This window comes from Dendrobates tinctorius, unplaced genomic scaffold, assembly GCF_039654945.1.
Source record: "Dendrobates tinctorius isolate UK_male_01 unplaced genomic scaffold, ASM3965494v1 ptg000159l, whole genome shotgun sequence".
NCBI lineage: Eukaryota > Metazoa > Chordata > Amphibia > Anura > Dendrobatidae > Dendrobates > Dendrobates tinctorius.
Genome location: NW_027361826.1, coordinates 3,477,658 through 3,491,130, shown reverse-complemented (window position 1 = coordinate 3,491,130; position 13,473 = coordinate 3,477,658). Strand labels below are relative to the sequence as shown.

General features: G+C 46.9%; 1 protein-coding gene across 3 annotated transcripts in view; it reads right to left on the bottom strand.

Moving 5' to 3' along the window:
• LOC141052268 (extracellular serine/threonine protein kinase FAM20C-like) overlaps positions 1-13,473 on the bottom strand; it is a 127,999-nt gene that overhangs the window by 5,288 nt on the left and 109,238 nt on the right. For 2 of the 3 annotated variants that reach the window (XM_073549449.1, XM_073549448.1), the window contains one exon: positions 12,277-12,336. In XM_073549449.1, coding sequence (XP_073405550.1) covers positions 12,277-12,336 — 60 coding nt within the window. Of the gene's footprint in view, positions 1-11,424; positions 11,537-12,276; positions 12,337-13,473 lie in introns of all 3 variants that reach the window. The other variant, XR_012220771.1, reaches the window with a different exon arrangement.

Genomic DNA, 13,473 nt, shown 5'->3' with positions numbered 1-13,473 from the left:
TAACCGTACTGACCCAAAGAATAAAACCGCTTTATCAATTTTACCGCACGCGGAACGGTGTAAACGCACCTCCCCAAAAAAAATTCATGAAACGCTGGTTTTTCTTCATTCTGCGTCACAAAAATCGGAATAAAAAGCGATCAAAAAATTTCACGTGCCCGAAAATGGTACCAATAAAAACGTCAACTCTTCCCGCAAAAAATAAGACCTCACATGACCCGGTGGGTCAAAATACGGAAAAATTATAGCTCTCAATATGTGGTGATGCAAAAACTATTTTTACAATAAAAAGCGTCTTTTAGCGTGCGACAGCTGCCAAAAATAAAAACCGCCATAAATAGTAAATCAAACCCCCCCGCTATCACCCCCTTAGTTAGGGAAAAATAATAAAATTAAAAAAATGTATTTATTTCCATTTTTCCATTAGGGTTAGGGCTAGGGTTAGGGCTAGGGGTGTGTTGGGGTAGGGTTAGGGCTAGGGTTAGGGCTAGGGTTAGGGTTAGGGCTAGGGGCATGTTGGGGTTCGGGTTGGAGTTAGAATTGGGGGTTTCCACTATTTGGGCACATCAGGGGCTCTCCAAATGCAACATGGCGTCTGATCTCAATTCCAGCCAATTCTGAGTTGAAAAAGTCAAATGGTGCTCCTTCCCTTCCAAGCTCTGCCATGCGCCCAAACAGTGTTTTACCCCCACATGTAGGGTATCAGCCTACTCAGGACAAATTGCAAAATAATTTTTGGGGTCCAATTTCTCCTGTTACCCTTAGGAAAATAAAAAAATTGGGGGCAAAAATATCATTTTTGTGGAAAAAAATGATTTTTTTATTTTCATGTCCGAGTGTTATAAACTTCTGTGAAGCACTTGGGGGTTCAAAGTGCTCACCACACATCTAGATAAGTTCCGTGGGGGGTCTAGTGTCCAAAATGGGGTCACTTGTGGGGAGTTTCAATAGTTTAGGTACATCAGGGGCTCTCCAAACGCACATGACACCCGCAGACCATTCCATCAAAGTCTGCATTCCAAAACATCACTACTTCCCTTCCGAGCCCCGACGTGTGCCCATACAGTAGTTTTCTCCCACATATGGGGTATCAGCATACTCAGGACAAATTGGACAACAACTTTTAAGGTCCAATTTCTCCTGGTACCCTTGGGAAAATAAAAAAATGGTGACTAAAAGATCATGTTTGTGGAAAAAATACGAATTTTTTATTTTCACGCCCGGGCGTTATAAACTTCTGTGAAGCACTGGGGGGTTCAAAGTGCTCACCACACATCTAGATAAGTTCCTTGGGGGGTCTAGTTTACAAAATGGTGTCATTTGTGGGGGGTTTCCACTGTTTAGGTACATCAGGGGCTCTCCAAAGGCAACATGACACCCGCAGACCATTCCATCAAAGTCTGCATTCCAAAACGTCACTACTTCCCTTCCGAGCCCCGACGTGTGCCCATACAGTAGTTTTCTCCCACATATGGGGTATCAGCATACTCAGGACAAATTGGACAACAACTTTTAAGGTCCAATTTCTCCTGGTACCCTTGGGAAAATAAAAAAATGGTGACTAAAAGATCATGTTTGTGGAAAAAATACGAATTTTTTATTTTCACGCCCGGGCGTTATAAACTTCTGTGAAGCACTGGGGGGTTCAAAGTGCTCACCACACATCTAGATAAGTTCCTTGGGGGGTCTAGTTTACAAAATGGTGTCATATGTGGGGGGTTTCCACTGTTTAGGTACATTAGGGGCTCTCCAAAGGCAACATGACACCCGCAGACCATTCCATCAAAGTCTGCATTCCAAAACGTCACTACTTCCCTTCCGAGCCCCGACGTGTGCCCATACAGTAGTTTTCTCCCACATATGGGGTATCAGCATACTCAGGACAAATTGGACAACAACTTTTAAGGTCCAATTTCTCCTGGTACCCTTGGGAAAATAAAAAAATGGTGACTAAAAGATCATGTTTGTGGAAAAAATACGAAATTTTTATTTTCACGCCCGGGCGTTATAAACTTCTGTGAAGCACTGGGGGGTTCAAAGTGCTCACCCCACATCTAGATAAGTTCCTTGGGGGGTCTAGTTTACAAAATGGTGTCATTTGTGGGGGGTTTCCACTGTTTTGGTACATCAGGAGTTTTCCAAACGCGACATGGTGTCCGATCTCAATTCCAGCCAAAAACGTCAAATGGCGCTGCTTCCCTTCCGAGCTCTGCCATGCGCCCAAATAGTGGTTTACCCCCACATGTGGGGTATCAGCGTACTCAGAACAAATTGCACAATAATTTTTAGGGTCCCGTTACCCTTGGAAAAATAAGAATTGAGGGTGAAAAGATCATTTTTGTGGAAAAAATATGATTTTTTAATTGTATGGCTTTATGTTATAAACTTCTGTGAAGCCCATGGGGTTCAAAGTTCTCACCACACATCTAGATAAGTTCCTTAGGGGGTCTAGTTTCCAAAATGGTGTCATTTGTGGGGGGTTTCCACTGTTTTGGTACATCAGGGGTTTTCCAAACGCGACATGGTGTCCGATCTCAATTCCAGCCAAAAACGTCAAATGGCGCTGCTTCCCTTCCGAGCTCTGCCATGCGCCCAAATAGTGGTTTACCCCCACATGTGGGGTATCAGCGTACTCAGGACAAATTGCACAATAACTTTTAGGGTCCTGTTACCCTTGGGAAAATAAAAATTGGGGTGAAAAGATCATTTTTGTGGAAAAAATATGATTTTTTAATTGTACCGCTGTACGTTATAAACTTTTGTAAAGCCCTTGTGGGTTCAAAGTTCTCACCACATATCTAGATAAGTTCCTTGGGGGTCTAGTTTCCAAAATGGGGTCACTTGTAGGGGGTTTCCACTGTTTAGGTACATCAGGGACTCTCCAAACGTGACATGGCGTCCAATCTGAATTCCAGCCAATTTTGCATTGAAAAAGTCAAACGGCGCTCCTTCCATTCTGAGCTCTGCCATGCGCCGAAACAGTCGTTCCCCCCACATATCAGGTATCTGCGTACTCAGGACAAATTGCACAATAACTTTTGCAGTCCAATTTCTCCTGTTACCCTTGGTAAAATAAAAAAAATTGAACCTGAATTATTTTTTTTATGAAAAAAAGTTAGATGTTCATTTTTTTTTAAATATTCAAAAAAATTCCTGTGACGCACCTAAAGGGTTAATAAACTTCTTGAATGTGGTTTTGAGCACCTTAAGGGGTGCAGTTTTTAGAATGGTGTCACTTTTGGGTATTTTCTATCATATAGACCCCTCAAAGTGGCTTCAAATGTGATGTGGTCCTAAAAATAAAATGGTGTTGTAAAAATGAGAAATCGCTGGTCAACTTTTAACCCTTATAACTTCCTAACAAAAAAAAATTTTGGTTCCAAAATTGTGCTGATGTAAAGTAAACATGTGGGAAATGTTAGTTATCAAGTTTTTTGTGTGCCGTATCTCTGTGATTTAAGGGCAGAAAAATTCAAAGTTGGAAAATTGCGAAATTTTCAAAATTTTCGCCAAATTTCCGTTTTTCTCACAAATAAACGCAAGTTATTTGAATGAAATTTTACCACTAACATGAAGTACAATATGTCACGAGAAAACAATGTCAGAATCACCGGGATCAAGCGTTCCAGAGTTATGACCTCATAAAGGTACAGTGGTCAGAATTGTAAAAATTGGCCCGGTCATGAACATGCAAACCACCCTTGGGGGTGAAGGGGTTAATGACAGAAAAACCCACAATGGTGACAGAAACAACATGTATCTGACATGAGTAGTAATAAATAAAAAATCTATGAAAATGAACAAATGAAAATCAGATATTGCTTTTCAACCATGCTTCCACAGAATTAAAAAAATAAATAAATAAAAAGCTCATGAAATAGGACTGGTCAGAAATGATGGTACCCCTGAAAATAATGTGACAAAAGGGACATGTAAAATCAAGGTGTGTCCACTAATCAGCATCACATGTGTCTACAATCTTGGAATCAGTGAGTGGGCCTGTGTAGAGGGCTACAGATACTCACTGTGCTGTTTGGTGACATGGTGTGTATCACACTCAACATGGACCAGAGGAAGCGAAGGAAACAGTTGTCTCAGGAGATTAGAAAAAAAATGATAGACAAACATGTTAAAGGTAAAAGTTATAAGACCATCTCCAAGCAGCTTGATGTTCCTGTGACTACAGTTGCACATATTATTTAGAAATTTAAAGCATCATGGGACTGTAGCCAACCTCCCTGGACGTGGCCGCAGGAGGAAAATTTATGACAAATCAAAGAGACAAATTGTTAGGCTGTCGGAACTCACCAAATAAAAAAGATGTTAATGAGATGCGTTCGCAGCCTGGGGTCCACCGTGCAGCGATGGAAACTGCTGCTAGACAATGACGGATACGATATAACAGGTGGAAGCTGGGCATCGGCGGGTAATCACTGAACCGGTGCTTGCAAGAGCGGACTCTGTTACCTCACGGAGTCCGCACTAACCGGCATATAACCGTGCCCTGTTAAGCTTCACAGGACACGACTGGGAGTAGTATACTGCACAGAGCGGATGCTACGACTACCTTGGCGGTCGCCACAAACCAGCGTGAGAACAGTGCTGGAAAGCGCTAGTAATTGCGCACGGCGCCGCACAGATAGCTGCTGCGGTACCTGCGGAGTGGTGGTGTCTGCACTGTCTGGCGCCCACTGGTGCAAATGGAACCAGAGCTAACTGCACTGCGGCGCTAAGCAGTGCTAGTGCTAGATGCAGAGGCTAACTCTAAGGCTCTAACTCATACACAACCAAGGAGGGGGATCTTAATGAGTCAGTCACCAGAATCATACATCCATCATCAGACACACCACTAAAGCAAAAGACTCTCATAGCGCATGGCGGGGTGGCCATGCGAACCTTTTATAGCAGCGTCCTTCCGGGACCTTATTGATGGTCCAATCCGAGCTGGAGAAGGCCCTGAACTTGTGACCTCCGATCTCCAATGAGAGATCGTCCCACGGGCATGCTCAGTGGACCAAAAGGAGGACTTAGTCCCTGGAGTCATTCGCTGCTGACCAGCATGCGTTGCTATAGCTGGACCAGAGGTGGCAGCAGCAACCAAGCCTACAATGCTGGTGTGAGCAGAGTGCTGGGATTGACGAGTCCGCTGAGCAGGCTCCACTGTGGCTGGAGAGGAATGGGAGACCACCAACGGCAAAGCTCGGGATTCCTGCTGTGCAGCGACAGGAACCCGACGCCTAACATTACCCCCCCTCCTAGGCCACCTCCTCTCTGAGCCTCGCTACGTTCAAATGCCGCAATAAGGAGCAGAGCGTGGATGTTCTCCACTGGCTCCCAGGTCCGAGCCTCTGGACCATGACCCTTCCAATCCACCAAATAAAACTTTTTGCCCCGCCTCACCTTGCATCCCACGATGGCATTGACCTCAAACTCGTCTGAAGACAGGTCTGATGTCCCAGCAGATGACTCGGAGAACCGGGACATGTGAATAGGCTTAAGGAGGGACACATGGAAGGTGTCAGAGATTGCCAAGTGTGGTGGAAGGGCCAGGCGGTAGACCACTGGATTGATCTGCTCAAGGACCTTGAAGGGGCCAATGTAACGGGGCACAAACGTAGTGGACTCGACCCACAGCCTGATGTTACGGGTGGAGAGCCATACTAAGTCGCCTGGGGCAAAAGTCGGAGCGGGACGCCGGTGCGTATCAGCGGAGGACCTCATTCTCTCCTTAGAGGCCTGGATGGCATCCCAAATGTCAAGTGCCTCCACCGCCCAGTCTGCCACCCTGGAATCAGTGGACGACATGGGCATAGGAACAGGGACACGCGGATGCTGGCCGTAGTTAAGGAGGAATGGGGTCTGACCGGTAGAATCGGCCACAGAGTTGTTCAAAGCAAATTCCGCCCACGGTAGCAAGGATGCCCAGTCATCCTGCCTGGCTGAGACAAAATGTTGTAGGTATGTGAACAGGGTCTGGTTGGCTCTCTCAACCAACCCGTTCGTCTCGGGATGATAGGCTGAGGAGAGATTTAGCTCAATACTGAGCAAACTGCAGAGCTCTCTCCAGAACCGAGACACAAACTGGGGACCCCAATCACTGACTATCTTGTCTGGCATACCATGCAAACGAAAGACATGTTTTATGAACAACACTGCCAGACCCCGTGCAGAAGGTAGCCGTGAGAGTGGCACCAGGTGCACCATTTTGGAAAAATGATCTGTGACTACCCAGATGACCGGGCTGCCACTGGACTTGGGCAAACCGACCACGAAGTCCATGCCAACCATTTCCCAGGGTCTGTCCGCCAACGGCAGGGGGTAAAGTAGTCCGGCAGGTCTCTGCCGAGAAGACCTGTTCTGGGCGCATGAGACGCATGCCCGAATGTAATCTCCCACGTCCCGAGCCATATGCGGCCACCAATATGTTCTTACCAGGAGTTTGGTGGTCCGCTTCATCCCAAAGTGACCACCCATCCTGGACGCATGAGCCCAAGAGAGAACCTCTGGCCGCAGACGGGGAGGGACAAAGGTCTTGCCCGGAGGCACCAACTCAAGAGAGACCGGGGCCATGGTCCTCAGGCTCTCGGATGGGACGATTAGCCGAGGCTCAGACTCCTCCTACAACAACACCTAGGAACAAGAGAGAGCATTGGCCCGGACGTTCTTCTCACCGGATAGATAATGAAGGGTGAAACGGAAGCGGGAGAAGAATAGCAACCATCTGGCTTGGCGAGAATTCAGACGTTGGGCAGTTTGCAGGTATACCAGGTTTTTATGGTTGGTGTACACCTGGAAGGGAAAATGGGCTCCCTCCAGGAGGTGTCTCCACTCAGAAAAGGCCAACTTCATTGTCAGCAACTCCCTGTCCCCGATTAAATAGTTCCTCTCCGCCAGTGAAAAGGTCTAAGAGAAGAAGAAGCAGGGATGCTTCCGACCTTGAGCGTCCTTCTGAAAAACGACTGCTCCAGTACCGACGGACGATGTATCTACTTCTAGGATAAAAGGTTTATCCACATCGGGACGGTGGAGGATAGGAGCGCCAGCAAAATGGGTCTTGATGGAGGAGAAGGCCTTAGAGACCTGTTCCAACCATACCTTAGGATTGGCTGCCTTTTTGGTGAGGGCGACCAAGTGAGCCACCAAGGTAGAGAAGTGGGGAATGAACTGGCGATAGTAGTTAACAAACCCTAAAAAGCACTGCACCGCCTTAAGGGAGTGGGGTTCTTGCCAATCCATTACCGCCTGCAGATTGGCTATGGATCCTGCCAAACCGAGGGTCGAGATGATATAGCCCAGGAAAGGCAAGGACTCCTGCTCAAACTGGCACTTCTCCATCTTGGCGTAGAGGGAGTTCGCTCGCAAGCGGTCGAAGACCTTGCAAACGTCTCTCCAGTGGGAGTCCAAATCTGGAGAGAAGATAAGGATGTCATCCAGATAGACCACCACTGAGGTGGAGAGCATGTCTCGGAAGACATCATTTACAAAGTCTTGGAAGACGGCTGGGGCATTACAGAGGCCGAATGGCATGACCAGATACTCGTAATGGCCATCCCTGGTGTTAAAGGCTGTCTTACATTCGTCCCCCTCACAAATACTTATCAGGTTATAGGCCCCTCGTAGATCTAGATTGGAGAAGATCCTCGCTCCATGCAACTTATCGAACAGCTCTGATATCAGAGGCAGAGGGTATTTGTTCTTAACGGTTATGGCGTTAAGACCCCTGTAATCAATACAAGGGCGCAGCTCTCCACTCTTCTGCATGAAGAAGAATCCCACACCTGCTGGTGACACAGACTTCCTAATGAACCCTCTTGCCAGATTCTCCCCGATATATTGTCACATGGCCTCCGTCTCTGGGAGACACAGGGGATACATGCGACCCCGAAGAGGCTCCGCACATGGCAAAAGGTCTATAGGACAGTCATAGGGGCGATGCGGCGGAAGAGTCTCTGCTGCCTTTTTGGAGAATACGTCCGCATACTGTTGATAGTGCTTAGGGAGCGAGGAGAGATCCGCGGGGACCTCAGTGGCAGCTACCTGAACGCACTCCCTCACGCATCTACCCTCACAGAACTTGCTCCAGCCAAGAATTCTCCCCGAGGACCACTCTATGTGAGGGGAGTGGCAACGCAAAACAGGGAACTCCTAGGAGAACCTGATCGATGCCCTCGGGCATAATGAGGAGAGACAAGGTCTCGTGGTGGGACGGAGACAGCGAGAGCCTAAGAGGAGCAGTCTGATGTGTGATTTGTGAGGGTAGTGTCGAGCCATTCACCACCCTGATGGTAACGGGGTGAGGTAGCAAAACCAATGGGACTGCATGCCGTTGGACGAAGGTTGAAGACATAACATTGCCCTCCGCCCCGGAGTCCACGCAAGCCTCTACCACCAAGGTGGAAGAACCACGCTCTAGCGTCCCTTTAAAGGACAGCTTGGAGGAGAAAGTTTCAGTGTCTAGTAGGCCTCCTCCGATAACCACTTATCGCTGGCATTTCCCGACCGCTGTGGGCACCTGTTAGCCAGGTGACCAGGCTGTCGACATTGGAAACAAAGCACGGGGGCACGCACCGATCGAGACTTGGAGCCTGTGCGAGACACCTCCATGGCCTCTGAAGGCTCGATCGCCCGATCGGGAGGTTCTGGGAGTTTAGAGAAGGTTGGAGCCAACCTAACCCTCAATCTGGACTGGGAGCGCTCCAACCCCCGCTCCGTGAAACGGAGATCTATACGGGTGGAGATGGTGATAAGCTCCTCCAGAAAAAGTGGAACATCCCTGGCGGCCAGAGCGTCCTTGACGTGTTCCACCAAACCCCTACAGAAAACTGGTATAAGCGCCTTGTCATGCCATTCCAACTCGGAAGCCAGTGTCCGAAACCGGACTGCATAATGGCTGACCAAGGAGGATCCTTGCACCAGTGCCAACAACTGGAGAGCGGTATTGTGTGTGATCTGTGGCCCCAGAAAGACCTGTTTCAGGGATACCAGGAACTGGGCGGGACTCTGTGGTCACCACGCTCCCACAGGGGAGTTGCCCACTCTAGATCCCTGCCCGACAGGATGGAGATAATGAATCCCACCTTCGTCTGTTCTGAGGGAAAACGCGTAGCCAGCAGCTCAAGCTGAATAGAGCACTGGCTCACGAAACCCCGGCAGGAGGTGCTGTCACCCGAGAACATATCGGGCAGTGGAAGACGGGACAATGTCGGGACAGGGATGGAAGTGGAGGCGCGGGAGACAGCCTCTGTGACTGCCTGAGCAGCGACTGCAGTGACATCCGCAGCTGAGGTTGACCGCTCAAGGGCCGTCAACCTGCCCTCCATCTACTGGGTATATCTCTGCAGATGCTGATCGTCCGCCATTGCTAGCGAGACCCTGGCGCTATGATAATGTTAGGCTGGCGGAACGCACCAAATAATAAAGATGTTAATGAGATGCATTTGCAGCCTGGGGTCCACTGTGCAGCGATGGAAACTGCTGCTAGACAATGACAGACATGATATAACAGGTGGAAGCTGGGCACCGGCGGGTAACCACTGACCTGGTGCTTGCAAGAGCGGACTCTGTTACCTCACAAGAGCCCGCACTAGCCGGCATATAACCGTGACCTGTTAATCTTCACAGGACACGACTGGGAGTAGTAACCCGCATAGAGCGGATGCTACGACTTACCCTGACGGTCGCCACTAACCAGCGTGAGAACAGTGCTGGAAAGCGCTAGTAACTGCGCACGGCGCCGTACAGATAGCCGCTGCGGTAACTGCGGAGTTGTGTCTGCACTGTCTGGCGCTCACTGGCGCAAATGGAACCAGAGCTAACTGCACTGCGGCGCTAAGCAGTACTAGTGCTAGATGCAGAGACTAACTCTAAGGCTGGTTTCACACTTGCATTTTTTTGCGCAAAAAAATGCATGCGTTTTTTTCCTATTCTTTACATGGGTGCGCATACACATGCGTTTGTACGCGTTTGTATGCGCATGCGGTTTTTTGTAGTGTGCGCTCGGGCGCACAAAATGCACTCTGTTGCATTTTTTGTGCGTCCGACTTGTCCCCAAAAAACGCATTCGCACGCAATGTGTTTTTTTCACCCAACCACCCATTATAGTCTATGGGTGCACTGACGTGCGCATGGTAATGCGCACGTCAGCGCAAAAAAAGCATGCGGTTTTTTAAAAAAAACGCACGCAAAACCGCAAAAAAAGTATGATGCATTTTTTATGTGCGTTTGCACTGCGCACGGTGCGCAGCGCCAAAAAACGCAAGTGTGAAAGTAGCCTAAGGCCCTAATTCATACACAACCGAGGAGGGGGATCTTAATGAGTCAGTCACCAGAATCATACATCCATCATCAGACATACCACTAAAGCAAAAGACTCTATGTCTATCATGGTGCATTGCGGGGCAGTCATGCGAACCTTTTATAGCAGCGTCCTTCCGGGACCTTCCTGATGGTCCAATCCGAGCTGGAGAAGGACCTGAACATGTGACCTCCAATCTCCAATGAGAGATCGTCCCACGGGCATGCTCAGTGGACCAAAAGGAGGACTTATTTCCTGGAGTCCGTTCACTGCTGACCAGCATGAGTTGCTATAGCTGGACCAAATCTACAATGCTGGTGTGAATAAAAAATTTTTTTTATTTTTTTTTTTTTTATTTTTTAGTTATATTTGTGTTTTTTGCTTTTTGTTTAATGCTGGTGTGAGCAGAGCGCTGGGATCGACGAGTCCGCTGAGCAGGCTCCACTGCGGCCGGAGAGGAATGGGAGACCGCTGAAGGCAAAGCTCGGGATTCCTGCTGTGCAGCAACAGGAACCCGATGCCTAACACAGATTACACTAACGGTAACAAAAGAGCCCAGAAAAACTTCTAAACAGATTAAAGGTGAACTTCAAGCTCAAGGAACATCAGTGTCAGATCTCACGATCCGTCGTATGAGCCAAAGTGGACTTCATGGGAGACAACCGAGGACACCATTATTGGAAAAAAAAAAATCATAAAAAAGCCAGACTGGAATTTGTCAAACTATATGTTGACAAGCCACAAAGATTCTGGGAGAATGTCCTATGGACAGATGAGACAAAAATGGAACTTTTTGGCAAGGCACATCAGCTCTATGTTCACAGATGGAAAATTGAAGCATATCAAGAAAAGAACACTGTCCCTACTGTGAAACATGGAAGAGGCTCTGTTATGTTCTGGGGCTGCTTTGCTTCATCTGGCACAGGGTGTCTAGAATCTGTGCAGGGTACACAGGACTATCAAGGGATTCTAGAGAGAAATGTGTTGCCCAGTGTCAGAAAGTTTGGTCTCAGTCGCAGGTCATTGGTCTTACAACAGGATAATGAGCCAAAACACACAGCTAAAAACACCCAAGAATGGTTAAGAGGAAAACATTGGACTATTCTGAAGTGCCTTCTATGAGCCCTGACCTAAATCCTGTTGCGCATCTTTGGAAAGAGCTGAAACATATCGTCTGGAAAAGGCAACCTTCAAACACGAGACAACTGGAGACGTTTGTTCTTCAGGAGTGGGCCAAAATACCTGTGGAGAGGTGCAGAAGTCTCATTGACAGTTACAGGAATAGTTTGATTGCAGTGATTGCCTGAAAAGGTTAAGGGTACCATCATTTCTGTCCAAGCCTATTTCATGAGTTTTATTTTTTAAAAAATTCTGTGGAGGCATGGTTAAAAAGCAATGCCTGACTTTCATTAGTTCATTTTCAAAGATTTTTGATTTATTATTACTTTAGTCAGATTCAAGTTATTTCTGTGACCATTGTGGGTTTTTCTGTCATTAAACGAGGGGTACCAACAATTTTGACCGTGTGTGTATATATATTTATGATTTTTCTACTACATATATACTGTATGTATGCATATATTTGTGTGGCTTTTACAGCTCATTTTTGCCCTTCTTTAGGACATTCATTGTGCAGTTATGATACTATTATTGTGTTCTCAGGATTCAGCATTATTTTAAACAATTTAGTCTTCCCTGTTACCCTCAATAGGAAAACAGATCCCTTACCAATTCGCAGCAGGAGTGGCATGCTCCAGCTTAAAAGATCTGCAGACTTTCTGCATGAAAAACATCCAAAGCGCATTACTAGTAGTGAAGTGGATGATATTTGAACAAACATTGCTTTGTTGCTTCTGCATTCCCTTAAGGATTTGTCATTTGAAAACCTGGACTTAAAGGCCACAGCACGTTTCTGCCACGTGTCCAGACGACAAGAAAATAAACTAAGCGTAAAGTCTATAGTAAGTTTTAGTACGACTCACCTGCAGCACTGCTGAAGAGGGGCGAGAATAGAGAGGTCATCGTATGAGTGACGCCCAAATCTAAGAGAGAAAAGTACAGACATCCTCTCATTACTTGCAATTTTACAGCATTGACCACCATTGGCTGTTTCTCACTTCCAGGCAGATTTCCGAGTACAAACCGCGATGTCCAGACTTGCAGGATAAGGCCAGACAGTGCAGTTGTCGCACAGGATTGACACAATCAAAAACTGTGGTTGACTGCATGCAGTTTTTGCATTCACAAACACTGTTTATACTGCATTTTTCTTAATACATACAAATTTAAAAGTTTAATGTATTCCACATGGAAGACCTGTGGGAAGCGTGTCGAGGCGGTAACATGGTTTTGCAAACATGTACTCCTTTTTATATTATGGAGGTATATTCTGTCTATGATTATATACTGTATGATGCCCTGTTGGTTATTCTCATAGAATTATCAATAGGATAAGAATTTATTTCTATTTTTCCTTTTTTAGCCTTTAGGTGCCTTATTAGAGTATAATAGGACTTAGACTACATTGAGCGGAGACAGCATTATGTAAGGTTAGGGTGCCAACCTCTGCGGCTCAGGAAGCAGCAACTAAGTAGTCCACATTGATCATAACATTGTTAACAGTATGGTTGTCCTTGGCAAAACAGAAAGCAAAAAAAAAAAAAAAAAATTTGATATTTCTTGTGATTCATTGTGGTGATCCCAGTTTTTGGTCAGTAGCTCTCTCTCATGACTAGAAAGCATCGTCTCACTCATCCACCAGCTAATCCGGCAGACTGAAGGCAGCTTCCAGGTTTCTGGTGTGTTGGAGGCCAGCACCACGCAGGGGATGTCAGGGGGGCATTTTTAGGGGCATCATACTCTATGGGGGGCCATGGAAGGAATTTTGTCATAGGTGGGAAAACTATGGTGCTTCAGCAGGGACAACATATCTGTATAAGTATTGCAATACATGTCCCTCTCCCAGTCTTTAAAAGTTTGGAGGTATGTCTGTGATTCCGCCTATGTGCCTTAATAGGACTTTTGATCTGGAGCCCCATGATTTCTATGTATGCCCCTGCGTAGGGCATTATTATAATAAAGAGGCACTGTGGTTCATTATTATAAGGCTCAATTGTTGGGGTCGGGGTCATTATACGAAGGCACATTGGGGGAACATTATCATAGGGAAAGCACGGGAG